The sequence below is a fragment of the Kogia breviceps genome, chromosome 13 (genome assembly GCF_026419965.1).
Source record: "Kogia breviceps isolate mKogBre1 chromosome 13, mKogBre1 haplotype 1, whole genome shotgun sequence".
NCBI lineage: Eukaryota > Metazoa > Chordata > Mammalia > Artiodactyla > Physeteridae > Kogia > Kogia breviceps.
In genome coordinates, this window is record NC_081322.1 from 71,908,609 (window position 1) to 71,934,328 (window position 25,720).

At 36.7% G+C, this 25,720-nt stretch overlaps 1 protein-coding gene across 3 annotated transcripts in view; it reads left to right on the plus strand.

The window, feature by feature from the left end:
• Nucleotides 1-25,720, plus strand: part of UTRN (utrophin) — a 506,315-nt gene that overhangs the window by 451,236 nt on the left and 29,359 nt on the right. For all 3 annotated transcript variants that reach the window (XM_067010961.1, XM_067010960.1, XM_067010962.1), the window contains 3 exons: nt 19,340-19,476; nt 25,350-25,388; nt 25,614-25,679. In XM_067010961.1, the coding sequence (XP_066867062.1) occupies nt 19,340-19,476; nt 25,350-25,388; nt 25,614-25,679 (242 nt within the window). The remainder of the gene's footprint in view (nt 1-19,339; nt 19,477-25,349; nt 25,389-25,613; nt 25,680-25,720) is intronic.

Below are 25,720 nucleotides of genomic sequence, written 5' to 3' on the forward strand. Positions count from 1 at the left end.
AGTTATCTTCACTTTCTGTTGATCGCTATTTTTTAGCTTCTTTACAAATAGTGTGGACCAAAATTTATTCATAGAGCTGTACCTTTTCTTTGGTTTAGGGAATTGAGTTGCTTTTGGGGTCATAAATTGACAGAAAGGCAGCAATACTTACAAAATATACACATATAAATCTCACTCACATTCTTAGGTATCTTATCTCAAATAAATAGGTACCGTATATGTGGAGAAAAACATCTCTAGAATGTTGCTGAATTATGATAGATGAAATATTCATAGTGCATAATAACTTTAACTAGGAAAAAATATCCCAAGAAAATTTGTGAAGCACCATTTATTACTATGATTAACATATTCATTCACTCAACAAATAAATATTGAGGACTTACCACGTGTCAGATGCTGTTTTGGGCTCTGATAATTCATCAGTGTACTACCAAGATAGACAAGATTACTGACTCTCCTGCTACTCCCTTTAAGAGAAGGAGATGTGTGACAGAGAACAAGGAAACAAATGAGATCATTACAGATTGTAGTAAGTGCCTCTAAAGAAATAAATGGATAGTGAGGTAGAAGATTAGAGGAGGCACTTTAGATATAGAAACCAGGAAAGGTCTTTCAGAGAAATTAACATTTTAGTTGCACTTGAAGGTTGAGAAAGAATCAGCTAAGAATCAGCTGTGTAGGGCCTTCCCTGGTGGCACAGTGGTTGGGAGTCCGCCTGCCGATGCAGGGGACGCAGGTTCGTGCCCCGGTCCGGGAAGATCCCACATGCCGCGGAGTGGCTGGGCGTGTGAGCTATGGCCGCTGAGCCTGCGCGTCCGGAGCCTGCGCATCCAGAGCCTGCGCTCCGCAGCGGGAGAGGCCACAACAGTGAGAGGCCCGCGTACTACAAAAAAAAAAAAAAAAAAAAAAAGAATCAGCTGTGTAAAGAACTGGTATAGAAGGGTGTTTCAGAAAGAGGATCCAGCACAGTGGGCTGGAGGTGAGGAAGAGGTGGGCATGGTTAGGGCACAGAAGAAAGTGGAGCTTATTATTCCCCAATGGGGGTGTGGTAGGTAGCACTGGCTATTTGAAATGCCAGAGCAAAATGAACTTCTGGGCCCCCTTGCTAAAAATTTATTTTGACTTTCAAGATGGCAACAGCAGAGCATTAAGCCAAGCTCAGGAAGCCTCTGAGTGTGGGACCCTGTGCAGCTACACAGGTCACACAACTGCAGAGCTGGGGGCGGGGAAGAAGTGAGAATGACTAGGGAACAGAAAGAAACTACAGTGAATTTCACAAAGAGGGAATTTCTCCCTTCACAAAAGGGAGAATGAGATTGGTAAGAGATGGAATTAAAGAGAATTGCAGATGTCAGGCTGTGCAGACCGCTGCTGGTCACTGTAAGGTATTTGAATTGGGGAGAAATATAGTATTGAAATTTGCATGATTAGAGCTAGAAATTTAGGAAACTGATTATAAAGAACTAATGTCAAAATGGGAAAAATCATAAGGTAAGTATACGTTAAAGATGTATAAAAAATGACTGCATATTTAAAGATGTATAAAGTCAGTAAAGGTGTATAAAATTACCATTTCCCTTGGTCTTAAATACAATAATTGAAAATGATCTTGCAAAGTACCCACACAATTTGAAATCTACATCTCTTCAACATCAATCTATGGTCAGTAGGGGTGAGCTTCTGAATCACTGATATGCTGATGAATTTCACTCCCCAGCTATCATTTTAAAATAAAATCTGTAAGTCACCCAAAGCTCTTCTTGTTACCTAGTCTTTGCAAAGTCACCGTTATCATACCTAATATTACAGCTTACCCTGCATTGTACAGGATGGCTTCCTTTTTGCAGATCTGCTTTAGGAGGTTTCTTGCCCCTTTCTGAAGTTTGTGTAGCAATCTTTTTTTTTCTTTAATTAATTAATTAATTTTTATTTTATTTTTGGCTGCGTTGGGTCTTCACTGCTGCACACGGGCTTTCTCTAGTTGCAGTGAGCAGGGGCTACTCTTCATTGCGGTGCGCGGGCTTCTCATCGCGGTGGCTTCTCTTGTGGAGTGTGGGCTCTAGGCGCGCAGGCTTCAGCAGTTGTGGCTCTTGGGCTCTAGAGCGCAGGCTCAGTAGTCGTGGCACACGGGCTTAGTTGCTCCACGGCATGTGGGATCTTCCCGGACCAGGGCTCGAACCCGTGTCCCCTGCATTAGCAGGCGGATTCTTAACCACTGCGCCACCAGGACAGCCCTGTGTAGTGATCTTAATCAGCAGCCTACTCATAAATCATCTCTTAGGACAGGTTATTTTCTGCATTTGATCCCAGAACTTTTGATAAAATGAATAGAAATATGTATAAATTGAATCTTTGAAAGGCATACTTTTAAATTCAAATTGTAATGAATTACTTGATTTTACTGCTTTCCAAATTGCTTTTTTTTTTTTTTTTGCGGTACGCGGGCCTCTCACTGTTGTGGCCTCTCCCGTTGCGGAGCACAGGCTCCGGACGCGCAGGCTCAGCGGCCATGGCTCACGGGCCCAGCCGCTCCGCGGCATGTGGGATCTTCCCGGACCGGGGCACGAACCCGTGTCCCCTGCATCGGCAGGCGGACTCTCAACCGCAGCGCCACCAGGGAAGCCCCAAATTGCTTTCTTAAGTGAGCTTTATTTATGGTGCATTCATCTTTTACTCAACATTCCCTAAACTCATCTGGTGTCTGCCTTATAAAATGAACTCAAATATGAATTTTTCAAGGCAGTCATAGTATTGCTTAAGTGTTAAATGGATTAGACCTTTCTGTATAAATCCTGATGTTGGCATTTTTCATAGTGCATCTCCGTTTGTGGTTAAGAAAATGCTCTAGTCATATTACTGACTTGATTTCTTTCCTGTTCAATTTTGTTTTCCAGCTGGTTCTGAATGTTTCTATCGTTAAAAACTTTCTGAAGTTTATAAGTCTTATTTTAAACCCACAAAGTTCAAGAAATATTTCTTGAAACATATCAGCTTATTATCTGTGATGGTGTTTGTCTTTAGATGTAGAAAGACTAATGGTGTATGAATTAGCTACCATAATTTATGAAAGTATTTTATGAAATTGATAATAAAACATTTATCTACAGACATGAAGTAGAATTTTTCTGTTGCTAGGAAATGATTTTTTAAAAACTCTTATTTCCCCCTTACCACTCTATAATCCAAATTTGTACATTTAAAATTCTTTCATTAGGCCCAAAAAGAGTTCATCTAAAACAGCATGACATAGACTATATTTAATGCTTGTTACCATTATCTCTCCATTCGTTCAAATCCCACTTTTTCACAAAAACAGCTTGACTCTTACTTTGTGTGTGAAATCTTCCCAAATTCTTCCAGCTTCCCCTCACCAAAACACATCATTCTGTGGCCTCTAACAGTAGCCCCTGCTTTACCAGTTAGTATTTGATTCTGTGTTATCTTGTATTGTTTTCTGTGTTGGTGTTTTTGCCTCCTCAACTATGTTTTTAATTCCTTGGGACAAGGATGACTCATACTTTTCTTACTATGCTTAGTTAATTCTGGTACGTAAAAGCTAAATGTGCTCATATCTGACATTATAAATACTATTTATAGAATATTAAAGCTGGAAAGAGTCTAAGAAATTAACTCATCCTTATTTTATAAAGAAAGACTAAGTCTTAGAGAAGGTAAGTGATTTGTTCAAAGTTAGTGGCATGGATATAGTGGTTTAACTCCTTCTGTGGAATTTTCTGTATGCTTGCTGGAATATTATATTTGTTGAGTACCTGTTATATACCAGGTACTAGTCCCCAGGCATTTTGCTGGGGACTAGAGATACAGAAAAAATATAATGAAAGAGAAAAAGAGGTCTTTATGTGGACAGATTCAACAGGACTATATATATTTTTTAAAGAATAAGTAAGCTTATGGAGCAAGATAATATTCAAATTTTTTTCTGTGCACTGTATGTTTGAATTCTGGGATTAACATTTATTCTAAAAATAGTTACATTTTATATTAAAGATATTCAAATTTTAAGTTCCTTTTTTATTGGAATAAGAGTTTATGATCATTTAACTTCACAGTGAAAATTACCATAATTGGATCTTTTTTTAAAAAGTCTATATTCTCTGTTGTAAATAACCAAATTTAATTCAAATTAGAAGCATTTTTATATGGTAGGGCATAAAGTAGATAGTTCTTTAAATTAGAGAACGAGGGTGTTGAATTTCACATATGACTTATAAGAGTTCATGCAATTGCTGACATTGTGAGAGAGCTGGATAGGGTTAAGTATGAATGAAAAGGGGAACCACCTGGAAATGCTACTAGAGGCAAGCATGAGTCACCAAGAAATGAGTAAACTGACTGCTCCATTGCCACAAGAGTGCAGCTGAGGTTGGTTGGCAAGGATTTGCAGTTCGTGACTCCATCATTGCTCAACAGCTTTGAAATTAAAAGATGGTAGGTAGAATTGAAGGCCATGGGCTGCATGATTCAAAGGTGTTAATGGTACTGGGATTGATTTGGGCTATCCTCATGTTGAAGAAAACAAAGGGGGTTGAGGGGCTAGAAATCAAGATGATGGGGGCAAGAATTAGGAGTAAGAGTCAGAAGGTTTGAGTTAGTGAAAGTTTTTTCCACGTTAAAGATTTGGGATTGAAAGATGTTTTGAGTTATGAAGGCTGACATGTGGCCAGACCCCAGTATGTGACAGAAGTGGGACATAGGAGGTTTTGGAAATGAGATGGTGTTTAGAAGTTCATCAGTTTGTCTTTAGAAGTGACAGATGGTAGCGGTGTCTGGCCAAGTGCTGACAAGGGAGAATGGATGGGCATATCGGTTTTAGTAGATGTTAAAGCTGAGGCTAAGGGGGAAATAGTGTAACCTCCTTTATTTTTGGCCTTTGATTTTACAGCCCATGATGGAGAGGATTGTAGGGGAGATGGTGTTATCATGGGAGCAACAGTACTCATCTCGTTCATAACTGCAATATGAAATTGCAGTTATGAACAACATGTAGAGGAATGTGTTCATAAGTAGAACACAGTCATGCTAACAGGAAAGAAAAGTAATTAGAGGCTATATGCATCTGCTGAGGGGCAGTGGCCCAATCCATGTAGGAAAAGTGGGGAAGTGGGGAAAGTCAATAGAGAGAGTACTTACCCATTGGTAAATATAGCTATCAGGAACTGAAGCGTTAGCCTAGATAGGAAGATGGTTTGAGAGTCATGTTAGCTCAGGTAGAAGAGATGAGATATTTATAAAATTTTATTGCTAGAAAAGTCAGCAACATCAGCTACTCCCAGCACTCAAATTGTTAGGGATGGAATCATTGCAGAATTCTCTGCTTATGAACTGAGTTTGGACAGTACTAGTTTGTTCTGAGAGTTTTGTTGAGATTTTGGTGAGAAGAGAGAAGGAACAGAAACACCTTAGTAAAAGTTAACAACACTTAAAACAGATTTGTATTGCATTTTTGCCATTTCTAAACAAGTACATTACTTTTGAAGTATCAGGTTCAAGTATGTTCTTGTCAATACTGGTTAATATATAGGAATATAAAACGAAATTTCAACTTCTGGGACATTAAATGCATCAACATTCGCATTATAGGGGTCCCAGAAGGAGAAGAGAGAGAGAAAGGACCCAAGAAAATATTTGAAGAGATTATAGTCGAAAAATTCCCTAACATGGGAAGAGAAATAGCCACCCAAGTCCAGGAAACTCAGTCCCATACAGGATAAACCCAAGGAGAAAAACATCAAGACACATAGTAATCAAATTGACAAAAATTAAAGGCAAAGAAAAATTATTAAAAACAACAAGGGAAAAACAACAAATATCTTACAAGGGAACTCCCATAAGGTTAACAGCTGATTTTTCAGCAGAAACTCTACAAGCCAGAAAGGAGTGGTATGATATACTTAAAGTGATGAAAGGAAAGAACCTACAACCAAGATTACTCTACCTAGCAAGGATCTCATTCAGATTCAATGGAGAAACCAAAAGCTTTACAGACAAGCAAAAACTAAGAAAATTCAGCACCAGCAAACCAGCTCTACAACAAATGCTAAAATAACTTCTTTAAGTGGGAAACACAAGAGAAGAAAAGGACCTACACAAACAAACCCAAAACAATTAATAAAATGGTCATAGGAACATACATATTGATAATTACCTTAAATGTGAATAGATTAAATGCTACAACCAAAAGACACAGGCTTCCTGAATGGATCTAAAAACAAGACCCATATATATGCTGTCTACAAGAGACCCACTTCAGACCTAGGGACACATACAGACTGAAAGTGAGGGGATGGAAAAAAGATATTCCATGCAAATGGAAATCAAAAGAAAGCTGGAGTAGCAATACTCATATCAGATAAAATAGACTTTAAAATAAAGAATGTTACAAGAGACAAGGAAGGACACTACATAATGGTAAAGGGGTCAATCCAAGAAGGAGATATAACAATTATAAACATACATGCACCCAACATAGGAACACCTCAATACATAAGGCAACTGCTAACAGCTATAAAAGAGAAAATCGACAGTAACACAATAATAGTGGAAGACTTTAACACCTCACTTACACCAATGGACAGATCATCCAGACAGAAAATTAATAAGGAAGCACAAGCTTTAAATGACACAACAGACCAGATAGATTTAATTGATATTTATAGGACATTCCATCCAAAAACAGGAGATTACACTTTCTTCTCAAGTGCACACGGAACACTCTCCAGGATAGATCACATCTTGGGTCACAAATCAAGCCTCAGTAAAGTTAAGAAAATTGAAATCATATCAAGCATCTTTTCTGACCACAACACTATGAGATTAGAAATCAATTACAAGGAAAAAAAAGTAAAAAACATAAACACATGGAGGCTAAACAATACGTTATGATATAACCAAGAGATCACTGAAGAAATCAAAAAGGAAATCAGAAAATACCTACAGAAAAATGACAACAGAAACACGATAATCCAAAACCTATGGGATGCAGCAAAAGCAGTTTTAGGAGGGAGGTTTATAGCAATACAATCCTCCCTCAAGAAACAAGAAAAATCTCAAATAAAGAATCTAACCTTACACCTAAAGGAACTAGAGAAAGAAGAATAAACAAAACCCATAGTAGAAGGAAAAATCATAAAGATTAGAGCAGAAATAAATGAACAGAAACAAAGAAAACAATAGCAAAGAGCAATAAAACTAAAATTAGAAATGAAAAAGAAGTTACAATGGATACCGCAGAAATACAAAGCATCATAAGAGACAACTACAAGCAACTCTGTGCCAGAAAAATGGACAACCTGGAATAAATGGACGAATTCTTAGAAAGGTATAACCTTCCAAGACTGAACCAGGAAGAAATAGAAAATATGAACAGACCAATCACAAGTAATGAAATTGAAACTGATTAAATATCTTCCAACAAACAAAAGTCCAGGACCAGATGGCTTCACAGGTGAATTCTATCAAACATTTAGAGAAGAGCTAACACCCATCCTTCTCAAACTCTTCCAAAAAATTGCAGAGGAAGGAACGCTCCCAAACTCATTCTATGAGGCCACAATCACCCTGATACAAAACCAAAGACACTCCAAAAAAGGAAAATTACAGACCAATATCACTGATGAATATAGATGCAAAAATCCTCAAGAAAATACTAGCAAACAGAATCCAACAACACAATAAAAGCATCATACACCATGATCAAGTGAGATTTATCCCAGGGATACAAGAATTGTTCAATATATACAAGTCAATCAATGTGATACACCATATTAACAAAGTGAAGAATAAAAACCATATGATCATCTCAATAGATGCAGAAAAAAATTTTCCCAAAATTGAACACTGACTTATGATAAAAACTCTCCAGAAAGTGGGCATAGAGGGTACCTACCTCAACATAATAAAGGCCATATACGACAAACCACAGCAAACAACATTCTCAGTGGTGAAAAACTGAAAGCATTTCCTCTAAGACCAGGAACAAAACAAGGGTGTCCACTCTCACCACTATTATTCAACATAGTTTTGGAAGTCCTAGACATGGCAATAAGAGAAGGAAAAGAGATAAAAGGAATACAGATTGGAAAAGAAGAAGTAAAACTCACTGTTTGTGGATGACATGATACTATACATAGATAATCCTAAAGATGCCACCAGAAAACTACTAGAGCTAATCAGTGAATTTGGTAAAGTTGCAGGATACAGAATTAATGCACAGAAATCTCTTGCATTCCTATACACTAACAACGAAAGATCAGAAGGAGAAATTAAGGAAACAATCCCATTCACCACTGCAACAAAAAGAATAAAATACCTAGGAATAAACCTACCTAAGGAGGTAAAAGACCAGAAAACTATAAGACACAGATGAAAGAAATCAAAGATGACACAAACAGATGGGGAGACATAGCAAGCTCTTGGATTAGAACAATCAATATTGTGGAAATGGCTGTACTACCCAATGCAATCTACAGATTCAATGCAATCCCTATCAAATTCCCAAAGGCATTTTTTACAGAACTAGAACCAAAAATCTTAAAATTTGTACAGAGAAACAAAAGACCCCGAATAGCCAAAGCAATCTTGAAGGAAAAAAACGGAGCTGGAGGAATCAAACGCCCTGACTTCAGACTATACTACAAAGCTACAATAATCAAGACAATATGGTACTGGCACAAACACAGAAATATAGATCAATGGAACAGGATAGAAAGCCCAGAGATAAACCCACGCACCTATGGTCAACTACTCTATGACAAAGGAGGAAAGGATATATGGAGAAAAGACAGTCTCTTCAATAAGTGGTGCTGGGAAAACTGGGCAGCTACCTGTAAAAGAATGAAATTAGAACACTAGCTAACACCATACACAAAAGTAAACTCAAAATGCATTAAAGACCTAAATGTAAGGCCAGACACTATAAAACTCTTAGAGGAAAACATAGTCAGAACACTCTGTGACATAAATCACAGCAAGATCTTTTCTGAGCCCCCTCCTAGAGTAATGGAAATAAAAACAAAAATAAACAAATGGGGCCTAATGAAACTTAAAAGCTTTTGCACAGCAGAGGAAGCTATAAACAAGATGAAAAGACAACCCTCAGAATGGGAGAAAATATTTGCAAATGAATCAATGGACAAAGGATTAATCTCCAAAATATATAAACAACTCATGCAGCTCAATATTTAAAAAACAAACAACCCAATCAAAAAATGAGCAGAAGACCTAAACAGACATTTCTGCAAAAAAGACTTACAGATGGCCAAGAGGCACCTGAAAAGCTGCTCAACATCACTAATTGTTAGAGAAATGCAAATCAAAACTACAATGAGGTATCACTTCACACAGGTTAGAATGGGCATCATCAGAAAATCTACAAACAACAAATCCTGGAGAGGGTGTGGAGAAAAGGAAACACTCTTGCACTGCTGGTGGGAATGTAAATTGATACAGCCACTATGGAGAACAGTATGGAGGTTCCTTAAAAAACTACAAATAGAACTACCATATGACCCTGCAATCCCACTACTAGGCATATACCCTGAGAAAACCATAATTCAAAAAGAGTCATGTACCAAAATGTTCATCGCAGCTCTATTTACGATAGCCAGGACATGGAAGCAACCTAAATGTCCATCAACAGATGAATGAATAAAGAAGATGTGGCACATATATACAATGGAATATTACTCAGCCATAAAAAAAATGAAACTGAGTTATTTGTAATGAGGTGGATAGACCTGGAATCTGTCATACAGAGTGAAGTAAGTCAGAAGGAGAAAAACAAATACCACATGCTAACACATATATATGGAATCTAAGGAAAAAAAAATGTCATGAAGAGATTAGTAGTAGGACGGGAATAAAACACAGACCTACTACAGCATGGACTTGAGGATATGGGGAGGGGGAAGGGTAAGCTCTGACGATGTGAGAGAGTGGCAGGGACATATACACACTACCAAATGTAAATTAGATAGCTAGTGGGAAGCTGCCACATAGCACAGGGAGTTCACCTCTGTGCTTTGTGACCACCTAGAGGGGTGGGATAGGGAGAGTGGGAGGGAGGGTGATGCAAGAGGGAAGAGATATGGGAACATATGGATATGTATAACTGATTCACTTTGTTGTAAAGCAGAAACTAACACACTATTGTAAAACAGTTATACTCAAATAAAGATGTTAAAAAAAAAAAAAAAAACTAAAAATAGAATTACCGCATGGCCCGGCAGTCCCACTATTAAGCATATAACCTGAGAACACCATAATCCAAATACACATGTACCCCAATGTTCATTGAAGCACTGTTTACAATAGCCAGGAATGAAATTGGGTCATTTGCAGAGACGTGGATGGACCTAGAGACTGTCATACGGAGTGAAGTAAGCCAGAAAGAGAAAAACAAGTGTCGTACATTAAAGCATGTATGTGGAATTTAGAAAAATGGTACAGGTGAACTGGTTTGTAAGGCAGAAATAGAGACACAGTTATAGAGAACAAACGTATGGACACCAACGGGGGAAAGCCGGGGGCGGGGGGTGGTAGGATGAATTGGGAGATTGGGATTGTTATATATACACTAATATGTATAAAATAGATAACGAATAAGAACCCTCTGTATAAGAAAAGAAATAAAATAGAAAACCCCCAAGATTTCATATTTTCAGTATTTTTAGAAAATGTAGAAAAATCAGTTTTCTACTGAAAAAATAGAAAAAGTTTTCTTTTTAAAGTTAAAAGTGAAATAACATCTTTTCTTTACAACTACATATAGTTGGCAAGAAACAAACAAAAACAAAAAGAACAAAGGAAAAAACTAGAAATAGTTGTTTTGTCCACCCCCTCCACCCCTGCCAGCATCAATGTATTAATAAGACAATAAACATCAAATATAGAAAATGCTGATTCATTCTTTGGAAAGCTCTCCATTGAGTTAGTGTAGTTTGTTTCTGGCAGTCTTACTTCTTCAGATGAGACTTGGGATGTTTGCCAATATGCTGAAAGTGCAGCCTCATTGCTATTTCTCTGATCTCAGCATCCTAAGGTGGGTTTTCGGTTCTTGCCCACTTTACATTATTTTCCCAGTAAGTTGAGTGCATTTACATTGTTGTTAGCTTTTTTAAAAAATTATTTTATTTTATTATATTAGTTTTGGCTGCATTGGGTCTTCTTCAATGCTGCGCAGGGTCTTTTTTCTCTGGTTGCGGCGAGTGGGGGCTACTCTTCATTGCGGTGCACAGGCTTCTCATTGCGGTGGCTTCTCTTGTTGTGGAGCATGGGCTCTAGGCACGCAGGCTTCAGTAGTTGTGGCTCACAGGATCTAGAGTGCAGGCTCAGTAGTTGTGGCGCACAGGCTTAGTTGCTCTGTGGCATGTGGGATCTTCCCGGACCAGGGCTTGAAACCATGTCCCCGGTATTGGCAGGTGGATTCTTAACCAGTGTGCCACCAGGGAAGCCCTGTTGTTTGCTTTTAAGGTGACATTTGAGAAAAATCCATTTTACTTTGGATGACTCATTACTTATTCTTGACCCTTTGATGATTCTGTTAATGCTAATATTTTTCCATTAGAACTGGAAAGACTCAGCTTATCTTACTAATTTCGTCCTACCTATAGAATTCAGTGTGTCTGAATTTCAACTTGTTGACATCTAGGAAACTTAAAGCAAAACTGAGAGGTTGTTTTGCAATATTAAAAAAAACTATTGGAGCGTCTTTAAGATAAGCCCTATGATAATGAAATGTTCTCTTTAGAAGTATGCATCTATCGTTTGGAACTATTGACTTCTATATGTAAGATATAATTCCTGCTAATGAGGGTGTTGTTCAACAATGATTTTTGTATTTGTGCATGATCCAAATAATAATAATTATTCTACTCATGTGCCAAAGACTGTGTTGTTTCTTATGTAATCTTGGTTTTCCTCCTTGTTCTTCCTTGTTTTCCTCTGTCTATAACTTATGCATATTTGTACTTAAGTTAAAAGTCTAATGATGGGAGTATTTGTTAAGGAATTAGGTAATAGTGCCATCCCAAGTCATGAATTGACCAAAGAAATTTTGAGGAGATTTAAAACGAATATGGTTTTGTTTTTTTATTTGTAGTTCTCTAACTCTAAATTTTGCTCTATATGAAGTCTATATTTGTTCCCAATCAAGGAGTAAAACAGAGGAAAATTTAAAATACCCCCAACTTTGGTTGGCAAAATAGAACTCAAGAGTGAAAAATCATCTCATACCAGCTTACACAGGATTTTTGGGGATTTGGGTAGAGAGTTACATGGACAGACTTACTCCAGGCTACATTTTATAATTCAGCAACACTTTTTAAACAATTGATTTGTACTAGTTGGTGGGGAGCAAGTCAAGAACTAACTACTTAGCATTATCCAAATGAGTTTTCGTTATTATCTCACTGCTTCTTAATAGCAGCATAACAGAGGAAAGTATATTTTAAAGTATTCACATACCCACTTGTCTGTGTAGGTTCAGTTTTTAAATGTTTTTCACAGTGAGTCACCTTCATTAGATTTCCAAAAATGACAATTTGAAGGACAGTCCTCATTTGGATGTGAGAGTTCTTATGTGCTTGTTAAAAATGAGTCCAGAAGGATTTGGGGGAGTTGGTGGTAGCAGTGGCTTCAGAGTTTTCAATCTCTTTTGACTTTGCCATTTTCTTCCCATTTGTAAAGTAGTTACATAAAAAGAGACAGAGATCTAGACAGCAAAATCAAACCTCTGGATAATATTTACAACAAAACTAGGTAATGGGATATCCCCCAAATAAATCTAGGTGGTAACAATCCACCACACGTCACAAAACTTGCAACATATTGTTGGGGGAGAAAAAATTTACCTCTACCCATCTAGGTTCTTCTGACTGGTCTAATAATTAAATTGACATGAGACAGACTAACAAGAGAAAATAAAAGTTTAATTTTGTGCATACGAGGGACTCAAAGAAGTGACCAAAGCAGGCAGTTTTTTACCTTTTAGGCAAAAAAACCCAATAACTTTGTGAAGAACCGACAAGACAAAGAAACTTAGGCTTGGCTACCAATTACTGAAGAATCTAAGCAGATGGTTCCCACAGCTTTCCCAGCCTTGAATTCCCTATTTCTAGCGATAAGAATGTTTCTCTGTGTCCTGGTGCAGGGAGGGTACCTTTTACATGGGAGATTATTTCCTGCTTTCAGGGGGACAAAGAGTAGGGTCAGACTGTTCTTGCCCTGGCTGTTTCTCTGTTAACTTTAATTTAAACTAATCAATATGCCCCTTTGTAATATTTTGGGGTGATAGAACATAGGAAAGAGTTAGAAATAAAAGAAAAATAATTTCAGAAATTAAGACTAATTAATTTTAGTCTTAATAAACAGAGCAGATAAATACCATAAAAGAAATAGAAGGTGAGTAAGAGGCAAACCTTAAAACTTAAAAAGAAGTGAAGAAAGCAATATAAGGGATTCAAGACAAAATGACAAATACTTAAGATAGGCCCCCCAGAAAAGGACTGGAAATATGGATAATATGAGTCCCTGAAGAAGAAACCCAAAATAAGGTAGAACAAACACTAAAAATAAAAATTAAAGGGACTTCCCTGGCGGACCAGTGGCTAAGACTCCATGCTTCCACTGTAGGGGGCTTGGGTTTGATCTCTGGTTGGAGAACTAAGATCCTGCATGCCTCATGGGGGGGCCAAAGATAAAAAATAAAACAATAAGATAAAATAAAATTTAAAAAGAAGGAAAACTAATCAATTCTACTTCCAAAAAAATTTTTTTGAAGAAAATCTTCCCTCCCTCAAAAAAAACCAAAACAAAACCCAGAAGAACAAGAAAAAGTGAGTCTGTATACTGAAAAGATATATTATGCCTGAGAACACTAACTCAGAATGATCAACACTATGGCATATTCTGGTAAAATTAATGGACTTAAAAATTTTTTTAAATCCTTTGGTCATTTAAACAAAAGGAAAAAATGACTTAAAAAGGAAAGAAAATTAAATAACCATCAGACTTTTCAACTGCAATACTTTATACCAAAAGAAAATGGAGGAACATACTTAAGAAACTCAAGGGAAAAATATATGAGCCAAGGATTTCATATCCAGAAAAACCAACTTTCTAGTAACTAGCAAAGGACACAGGAAATGCATCATCAACATGTAAGAGCTCAGGTAATATTGGTCCTATGAGCACTTCTTGGGGAATTTGTTAGAGACCAGGCTTAGACAACCAAAGTAACTAGAGACATAACATCCTACGAACTGATGGAGAGCATTAACTATATTGTTACCAGTAGAACTTAAACTAAATGGGACAACAAGGAAGAGGCTCTTACTGGTCAAAGATGGGACAGTTTGAGCTTCAAGAATGATAATATAGTTGACCCTTGAACACCTTGGGGGTTAGGAGCAGCAAACCCCTGGAGAGTGGAAAATCCACATAACCTTTACAGTGGGCCCTCCACATCCACGGTTTGTGTAGTGCTATAGTACATATAAATAAAATAAAATAAAAATAAAATAAAATAAAATCTGTGTATGAGTGGACCCACGTCATTCAAACCCGGGTTGTTCAAGGATCAACAGTAATTGCAATAGATCAAAACTCATCAAATAGGTTAAGCTGTGAATTCATAATGATATTTTAAAATAATTTAAAAATTGGTCTTCTTTGAAGATGGTAGGAAACCAATTCATTACAGGGAAAATTGGTCAATAAAAGAGAAAAATCAAACATGTAATCCTGCCTTTCCTGAATGAACTGTACTATTGAGTGACTAAATGGATGAGGGGGATGTCCTTAAAATATTTTTTCAACTAAAAATGAATGGTAGTATCAGAATATCACCATTTTAAAGCCCTCATTGAATGGATATAGGCATTTAGCATGAAAGCTACTAGGATTATGTAAGAGAGATGACCACACATCATGTGTCTCCTATAATCCTACCAAACACCACCGATAATCTTGCCAAGAGAGCAAACCTGAGTCTCATTGAGTCTCATGCATTCTCTGGATCCAGCTGCCAATTTGCAGGATATCCAAAGGAACATGCTAAACTGCACCAAAAATATGCAACCAGCAAAATCCTACCCTTGAAAACTTTACAGGTTGAATTGCCTGAGTTTCCAACAGATAAATTGTAATGAAATGGCAAGTATGAAGAAGAAATCTGGTAGATTAAAAATGACTTAAAATATATCAGATTTTTAAAAATGAGCTAGACTAAACTATAGTATCTAGGGACAGACATTGGAGTGATGAAACTATTTTTAAAACACAAGGATTTTTAAAACTATTTTTAAAACACAATTTTTATTATTATAAAAATGAGGGTGCTGGTTTTAGGGAGATGAGAAGGGGTTATGACTGGAATAAGTCTTCTGAAATGTCCAACAAAGTTCAATTTCCTGACTGGATGGTATGCACCATATAATTTATTTATTAAACCAGGTGCCTGTTGTATATAGTTTTATATATCTGTGTTTTATTTTGCAATAAAAAGGATTAAAAAATAAAACAGTCCAGTTACAACCATTTTAAGAATGGTTATCTCTGGGTGACAGAAGAGCTGGCAATTTTAATTTTTCTCTTTTTTCTCTTCCATGTGTATTTTTTTTTTTCTAATTGTACTTGCACTGAACATTTCTTATACATGCAATTTAAAAGTTATAAAATGACATTTCAATATAAATTTTGTAAAAATCAGCCACAGGGTATCTTAGTAGTCCTTTATTTAAAATAAAGGCAAAATTCAGACTATAATAATAGTTTAGTCAATGGCTATGGCTTCTTTTTCTTACAAAACTTAAGACTGTTCCGTTTTTCTTGGAGAGGTGATATAGCTCTGGTATGGTGAAAAGACCCAGGTTTGCAAGAGCAGCTCTTGCCTTACTGACCTTGTCAATCTGAATCCCTGAAAGCCTTAGTGTCAGTTTCCTTCTGGGTCAAAATAGTGATGATACTCTCACTGCCCTTGATAGTAAAAAGAAAAGATTGAAGGCAAGCTATTTATAAGGTGAGACTTCTGTGCTAATATATTACCCTCGTTACATCTAATGAGATCTACAGAGTCTTTTGTTCTTTTTATTTCTTTTCTTACAGCAGTAAGTGAAAACCTAGTCTTTCGAGAAATGCATGGATAACTTAACATGCTGGATAATTTCTGTAGTAATGAATGATCCTTTTGATTTCATCTTCATATCATAATATCAATAGTTTTTTGCTTTAAAAAGAACAAGAATAACTCTGTCTCCATACTAGCATGGAGACAGAGTTGAGTTTGACGATATTCATTCTGCTAGGTGGGTGGTCCTCTGTTTAGCTTTTTACCAAAACGTTGCTCTAGCACCTTCAAACAGAGAAATATTAGGTACTGTTATTAGATAGGAAATTAGACCAAATATGTACAAATATAGTTAAGCCTTTTTTTTTGGCCACGCCACGCGGCATGCAGGATCTTAGTTCCCTGACCAGAGATCGAACCTGCACCTCCAACATTGGAAGTGCAGTGTCCTCACCACTAGACTGCCAGGGATTACCCTATTTTAACCTTTTTTTGGTGAGAAAATAGGCATAATTCACTTTCTTGGCTCTATACCAGCTAAAGAATCACATTCCTGTGGGATGAATTACTTTTCACTTTTCCTTTTAATATTGCATAAAGTTTACGGCGTTAGTGAATTTAGCGCCCTTAAATTACAACTGCTGGTGGTAGTTTTTTTTTCCTCATTAGCACTGTATATGAGAATGCACTCATTTTTTCTAACTATCAAATTTGAGCATTATCTGAAACCCCTGCTATAACTTTTTGGGAGGCAGGTAGGTGTTTTTTGTTTGTTTTTTGTGGGAAAGAGAAGGGTTTTTTGTTGGTCGGTTGGTTTTGCTTTGTCCTTCCATGTCCTGAATGTATTTAGCTAAAGAATGTGTGATGCGGAATTGGACTTGTAGTTTTAATGATGTGTCATTTTTTTCCCAAGCAAGAGTTCACGTTGAAACCAAAATAGAGATAAGCTAGAAGAACATTATACAAGTAAAAGAAGCCAGTCACAAAAGACCACATGTTATTTGATTCCATTTATAAGAAATGTCCAGAATAGACAAATCCACAGAAACAGAAAGTAGATTAGTGGTTGCCAGAGGCTGAGGGGAGGAGATGGGGGTGGGGAGAGGGGTGGGAATGATTGCTAATTGGTACAGGCTTTCTTCCTTTTTGAGGTGATGATATGTTCTAGAATTAGATTGTGGTGATGGTTACACAACGCCATGAATATACTAAAGGACACTTTATTGTACGCTGTCCTGGCTGAGGGAGACTGGGGAGGTGGCCCGGTGCCTTGCCCACCTGGCCTTTTCTCCCACCCGCCCCACTCAGGGCTGCCTGAGTTAAAGACCTGGATATGGCTTGAAAATCACTGGCCCGAGCAATAAAAACCTTCTTATTGCCAGATGGAAATGGACCAAGTGAAAGCTGGAGGCCGTTACTTCTTTATCTCCTTGCGTATTAACAGTGTGTTAAGAGCAGACATAGAAATAAATGGGGTCATAAATGCTTATTATTGCATGGGGCCTTCTTTTTGTATTTCTATCATGGAAAGCTTCTTCCTTTTTTTTTTCTCTTTACCAAAACATTCAGGATAAACATATGTATGAACTTAATGGTTGTGATACCCATTGCTAAAAGTCCAAATGTCCTTTATAGTAGTGATATATCCTTTTGGCTTTATTCTCTGTACCAGACATTGTGTCTCTAAATATTGCCTTCTTTACTCCCAACTGTGTTCTGCTTCTGTCTCGTGTTCTGCCTGGTTAGATTTTAATACCCCCAAACCATCATCTTATAGCAACCCTTTCTCCTCTACAGAGTGCCTTGGATTTTTTTTTTTCCCCATTAATAGCTCATTTTTCTATACTTTATATTTGGGAGGGTCTGTATCTATATAACTGCAGGTATTATATCGTTTTTTCTTTGTTATTCAGGAAAAGATTTGACATTGTGGGTCTGATAGCAAGGCCTACTGATAATGTGGGCTTTGCTTGCTATACATATCCTTTTAAATAAAGTAAAAATTGATGTATAAATAGCTTGGGCTGATTTATGTTTTCTCTCTGCTCTGCAAGCTTAGAGAATCAAAAGTTTCCTTAACTGTTTACTAGAAGAAGACATATTTAGGTGGAATGGGAGCAAATAGAAAGTAACAAAACCACATAAGAGTTGACTCAATTCAGTTATTTTTAAAAATAATTACATTTTGTTAAACTTCTGTTTGCAAAACAAGTTTGTATAAGTCTTGGGCATGCTTGTCATGAGGTTAAAGACAGACTGGGGAGGGTGCAAGGCCTGGAGAGAAGCAGGTGGCAGGTAAGTCAATATATTTAGTACTCAGTTTGCTTTACAGAAAAGTCCTCTGGTTTCGCTTTGTAAAGAGGTTGGCGTGAGGTCTGTCTAGTTGTAGAAGGGATAGCCAGCTAGGAGTCAGATGACCAAGGTTTCAGTTCAGTTCTGCACACATCAATATTTTAAATACACTTTAGAAGGACTAAAGTTGATGTCTGTTTAACATATTCCAAAAAAAACTAGAATTGATGATACAGAGTAGAAAACGGGGGCTCAGAGAACAGTTCATTGAGTGGATGAGGGCTTGCGAGTTGGGGTAGATTTCAGCCCACCTCGTCCTAAATGATTAGTAACTAAGCATCTTGAAATGCTTCTTAAAAAAGTCACATTTTATATCACCATTAGTAATTTAGTCCGTGTAGAATAATTATATGTTTGTATGGTTGGAAAAGAACAAAGAATCTGACAGTATTTCTTGCAATTTAGAGAATCAGTGCGGCCCTGCTCTTTCTCTCTTGTGTATTTCTCTTTTTCCAGATTACAATTTATGTTGACTTGTACAGGCTGTATGTATAGCTCAGCCTGATTTATTCACCTTAGTTAAAACCATATAATATCCAGAATACTTCGTCATCACCAAATGTTTAATAACATATTGCAGCTTTTTTAGTGAAAGGAATCAACCAATAACATTGCCAAACTAATTTTACTTTTAGGCCCAATTTTTAACATATTGGGGAAATTATCTACTTATGGTTTATGCGCAACAGAAAATTTGAAATTGTAAACTAATTGCTGGGTATATTTAATGATGAGTCCTGATTGCCATGTGTTATGACCTTGTGTGCTATTCCAGAAATACATACAGCTACTGAAACTGTGGTCATGTAATTGCATCAATTTACATCTACTCTAATTTGATTGTAGATAGTTGTCTCCTTCCATTTTAATGAGAAAAGTGTAATTTTTTCAACCTCATAGACAACATCTGGGGAAGATGTACGGGACTTCACAAAGGTGCTGAAGAATAAGTTCAGATCGAAGAAATACTTCGCCAAACATCCTCGGCTTGGCTACCTGCCTGTCCAGACAGTTCTTGAAGGTGACAACTTAGAGACGTAAGTTTAATTTTACTATTAAAACTTGTATTTGTATATGCTCTTATATCTGCTACTTTTATGTTAGTGACAAAAGAGAAATTTGATACCAAAAGAGAATTTGTGTTTTGGTAAAATGTTTCATTTTAAAAGAGGTAAAATAAACTTGGAATCAGTATTCACAACATGAATTTTGACTGTTTGCTTTTGACGGCACAGCAAAACTTCCAGGTTTAATTTTGCCTGTGTTCCTAAACTTTTAAAATATGTAATAATGTGTCAGCCTTTGCATTAGTCATCTCTTTTATTCTTAAAAATACTTAAAGTCAATTGTAGTATTATATACTTTTTCATTATTTTATTTATTTTCCATTTTTCTCTCTTTGTGGGATGTTTTTACTATTTCTTGTAGTATGTTTTGAACTCATTTTACATATTTTTAAATATAATTTTATTAATAATACTTAATCTCTTGCTTCAGATATATACCTATACTAAATCTCATCAAAATCTCACATTACATTTCTAATTTCTTTTTTCTTGAACATGAAGACAGCAAAATGAGACAGCTTTATATAGTACATGAAATAGACAAAATTTCTTGAAAGTATATAATTTGAGTTTACAAACGTAAGTGAAACAAAGCTTCAAGTAGCACAATTACTTTGGGATTATAAAGCTGACAATAGCAGTTTATAGCCTGAAATGAAAAGAAAAAGAAATTTTAAAGTGAGCCAGAAGAAATGCAAGAGCAAATTTTAAATTACTAAACAATTATACATCAAGATCAAAATAAATATGATTTTAAATCTTTGAATTAATTTTTTAAAATATCAGCATAAATATGCCTGCCAAGGCAATTTTCTTATGCTTGAATCTTGGGGGAAATTAACTTTTATTGCTAATCATCATCAGAGTGTGCCTAGTCGTAAAGAACAGTGAAGTTCTAGTTGCAGAAATATGCCCTCTCAAATAACTACAGAAGAGCAGCTCCGAAGTGTGAAGTGTGGAGCTTCCTATATTTATAGTAGAGAAAATTATAATAAGGATAAAAATGTGTTGACATTTAACCTTCAAAACTCATAATTCATTTTATTGTGTATATGAGAGATAATCAGAGGATAGTAATCGTCCAGTGTATTATGACAGTCCTTGTCTCAAAGACGTCAAAATAGAGGGATAGACTGTTTAGTCCAATTTTTTTTTCCATATAAAACCTTATAGACCAGGGGCTTTGCTACATTTATGTGCAGTTGTTTTATTTTTTTAATTTGTTGAACTGCTAAGAAGTAGAAGACCACAGCCAAAGCACAGTAGGTATTTTTATCCCTCTATAGGTAACATTATGGGTGTGCAGCAGAAAGAAATATAAAGCAGCTGTATATGTAGATAAAAATACCACATACTCATTTAAAGTATACCAAGAAAGTCAAACTTTTTGATAACCTTGCTTGATTTCAAATTCTGTACAATTAAGATATACGCCTCCCAGTCATTATTTCCACAGTACATTTTATTAATTTATTAATTTATGTATTTATTTTCTGTGTTGGGTCTTTGTCTCTGTGTGAGGGCTTTCTCTAGTTGCGGCGAGCGGGGGCCACCCTTCATTGCTGTGCGCGGGCCTCTCACTGTCACGGCCTCTCTTGTTGCGGAGCACAGGCTCCAGACGCACAGGCTCAGTAGTTGTGGCTCATGGGACTAGTTGCTTCACGGCATGTGGGATCCTCCCAGACCAGGGCTCAAACCCGTGTCCCCTGCAGTAGCAGGCAGATTCTCAACCACTGCGCTACCAGGGAAGCCCCAAAGTACATTTTAGAAGAAATTTTATTGAAACGATTTCAGTTTAAAGGACACTACTCAAATACTTAAAATCCATAAGGAAAGGTATATTTTTGGTTTTGTGGATAGATTTTTTTTCTTTTTTTCCAAAAGTGTATGATAATACATTCTTATTTGTTTTAGTATCCAATATATAGCTTAACTATGCTGAACACCTTCTAATAAAGATAAAATTTTACTTATCTTGGTATCAGATCTAAATAACCTTTAGAGTAACTGCATGAAGCATAGAATTATCACACAGTGCTTTTATTTATAGGATACTTTGATAGGTTTGAAATAGTGATGTGCCTTTCACTCTTTGGATAAACCATTTGGGACCATTTATGTCCCAGATATCTGCATGCTTCATATGAGTCATACAGATAGATTGATCTTTTAAACTCCTTTGAAGCAATTTTGATAATATGCCTTTCACTGTCAAAGTAATCACTGACATCAATCATTCTATTCTGGGTGACTCAGTGAAAGTAAAAAAGAACAGAAAAGTGTGCCAGGTAATTTTGTGCTATGATTTTTGCCTGTAACTCTGAAGATGCTTCATTTTAGCTAACATAAATTTACCAGCATTTGTCGGTGGGAGGAAAACAAGAGAAAGAAAAGAAGGAGTAAGATTAAGTAAGATTAAGTCAGATTAAGTCAGATGTCACAAGATCGTTTTGAAAAAGATTTATCAGCTACTGGATACATTGGGCAGGTTTTCTTCTTTTTTCACTCCTAGGATGTGTTCTTAGAGTCAGTATAGTTCATTTTTCTACTGAGGCCTTTCCAGTACAGGGCCACTTAATCTTCTGGTGTAACAATTTACATGAGTGGATAGTAAAAAATTTGACTTCATTTATTCTCCTATTTGCGGGAAGAGAACATTGGAGAAAAACCAGCAAAGTGGTAAATGTGTCGAAGTTATATATGAAGCTGATTAGAATTTTCTTTTGCTTCTTTCTGTTTCATCTCTGCAAAATGTAAGGTCTTATCCCCTATCCAGTAATTATACATGCATGCGTGGAGGGGATTTATGGGAAAATTAGTTATTAGTAAAAGAAGGTAAACAAATCCATGATTAGGCTTATTCAATTAATTTTATAACTATGCAAGATTTTTTTTTTCAAAAAATAAATCAGAATAAATGAGTAGAGCTTGATGAAAGAGTTACCGTTGAAAATAAACCTGAGAAACAGGCTCAAAGAGTGACAAAGTAATTTGAGAATTGAGTGAGATTTACTGGCCAAAAAGGTTTCCCTGAAGATTAAAAGGAGTAAAATGGACACCTCTCCCTGGTATTGGTTAAGGTGGAGTAGATGAGTTTCATGTTTTTTTAAGTTCTTACTGTAGCAAGAACCAACTCATAGTAAGTAGAATTATGGTTGTGGGGGCATTGCACAGGCAGGAAGTGACAGCTAACCTGGAGAACTGAAAGAGTAAGAGGACCAAACGCTCAGTGTTTGGTGCCTGGGGAGGAGAGGGAGAGTTTCAAGCCAAGGCAAACATTTTCAAAAGCCTGAAGACAAGATTGTTTCAGAAACTAGGATGGGAAGCTGGAAATCGTGACAAGAAATGGAAATGGAGAGAAAAGCAAGAACCAGATAATGAAGGACCTTGTAAGCCATGCCACGGTGTTTGTAGGTTACTTGAGAGCCGTGGGGAGCCATTGAAGATTTGTCTGTTAGAGCCCACTGGGACTGCACTTACTGTGCTTGGGGAGAAATGGACTTCAGAAGGCAAAAAGATTGGAAGCATGACAGCAGTCTGCTGAGAATTTAAGGCACCAAAGGAGTCACAAAGTTCTTCAGAGAAAGTCTGGGTTATAGTTCATATAACATTAAGTATATTTAGTAGAGTCAGATTCCTTCCATATTAGTGTGTGATTAACCAAACTCTGTTCAAACACCACTCTGGAAAGCAGGGATAGGCTGCATTATGAAGTCTGGGCTAACACATAGATTGGTCTTATTTTTAACCCCCTTTAATCATAGATTCTAACAATGCAGGGAGAATATTGCCCAGTTTTCCTCTTCTAGAATTAAATGAAAAAGCTTATCACTTCACATTTTTTTGCTGCAAATCAAGGTACTTTGAAGTCAATAAAGCGTAAACTTTGGGTGTTTTTTAAATCTTTATTTCTTTTCTTAGAAATTTTCATAATATATAAAAAACTTTCTCTTGAGAAACTTCAATTCAGCTTTTTGTTTCTGCCATTCTTATCTTAGTTCAGTGAATCACTATTGTGCTAACTGAATTAACCTTACAGGAACCAGTCAAGCAGTATCACAAAGCTTTTCTGAGTTCAATTAAGATCGAAAAATCAATATGTTTCTTACATTTAAAGCTCACAGCGAATGTTGTGGTACCCTTGAATTTTAGAAATGGTCTCTCAAGTAGTTCCTATTTTTTAGGAAGTGTATAGCAAATCATTTATCTGACACTTACCATACATATTTCAGAGTTAATGAAAAGTGATGTAAAAAGACTATTGAATAATACTGTTTTGTTTCATTGTTGTATCTGTTTTATACATGGGAAATTAAGTCTATTTACAGTCTACATGTTCTGACAAACACAGACTGGATAAATGCCTGTTTTTGAAAGTAGGTCCAAAGGGTCTCAGTTTTCCATCCCAATAAGATGACCTTCCATCTTCTTTTAACCTTTGCTATGCAGACATCAACTTTTGCTTCCCAGTAGGAGATAATGAGATCATTAACTTTTTCTTGAGTATGTATCTGTAATAGAAATAGGAGAATCAGGTAGATCTAGAATAATTTAAACTTTCCTTCCTCTTTGTTTCAATCAGCATTACCTTTTGCAAGAGACTTTACTTAATTAGAAAACTAATTTTCTTTAGAATTTTAAATTTCCACATTCATCGGTATTCCCTCCTATTCCTTCACCTCCAGTAAAAAATGTTAGGGTTTGAACTAGATTTTTTGCGCTACACGGGCCTCTCACTGTTGTGGCCTCTCCACGGAGCACAGGCTCAGCGGCCATGGCTCACGGGCCCAGCAGCTCCGTGGCATGTGGGATCTTCCCGGACCGGGGCACGAACCCATGTCCCCTGTATCGGCAGGTGGACTCTCAACCACTGCGCCACCAGGGAAGCCCTGAACTAGCTTTTAATTAGGATCATTTGTTTTCAAACGATACATGGAGACTTCGGGATTTCTAGGCAATGCTGGGAGGTTGGAGTGTACCCCCAGGGCTAGGAGGCATACTGAAGAATCAAGTTCCAATCTCAAGCCCTGATTCAAGGATCGTACCTTTTGTCAGTTTCTTAGATAGAACTTCTGGATAAAATTTTGTTTGAAGAGAATGAGTGTATCATGATCTAGAAAAGTTGCTTTCAGTTTTATGGATAATTGAGAATTTTGGCCGGGTGTAGAGGAAAGCGTTGCATCTAGGTTGTATCTTTTATCGGTGAATCTGTGAGGTTGAGATACTTTGTGTACGCCTGGATTTGGATTTTTACGTTTAAAATTGAGCAAAAATTCAGAACATTCTCATCTTATTGCAACTCTGCTGTCAATATACAGTGTATATTGTATATTCTTTGGTATTTAACTTTACAATATACAGTGTATATTGTATATTCTTTGGTATTTAACTTTACAATATACACTGTATATTGTATGTTCTTTGGTATTAAACTTTACCATTCTGATCAAGTTTCTTCTCCAGGAGAAACAAAAATATGATTGCATCTCCCTTCAGTATGTTATGGAACATTATTGTTTAAATTATTCCATAATTTTGAGGTATTTTAGAGCGTTCTGTTTCTTTTTTCAATCCGATTATTTAAAGATGTGTTTGCTATCTATAACAAATATCCTGTAATATCTGTGAGAAGGCCCCTGCAGGCACTTGAATACACAGTATCTTTTCTAGAATAAACAGTCATTTCTGTTAGTTTTGATTTTGTCGCGGTGGACCTCAGGGCAACCAAACATGGGAGTGGAAGACAGCCGAGAATGTCCCCCACCTCCGCCCCACTGCTTTTGTCTTAAATTGCTCTAAAGTGTTTGTTCTATGACCTTTGTCTCTCTCTGCCCTCTTTGCAGTCCTATCACACTCATCAGTATGTGGCCAGAGCACTATGAGTGAGTATTCACAGCTCCATATGCACAAGACTGATGCTCTGATCAGCTTTATTAGCATGGGGTGATTACTAAACTCTTGTTCTAAAATAATAGTTCTGCCTCCTGGGTAACAATCCTAGTGGTTTGTCTGCATGTCAAATTCATTATTTAACCAAGCTAACATTCCTAAAGTGACATGTATCAACATTTGTGTGTAAAACTGTTTCTTTGCTTTCTCTCTTACAGCCCTTCACAGTCTCCTCAGCTGTTTCATGATGATACCCATTCAAGAATAGAACAGTATGCTACACGGTAAGACACCTTGATAGGAGCCGTCCACTGCACTGCCACCC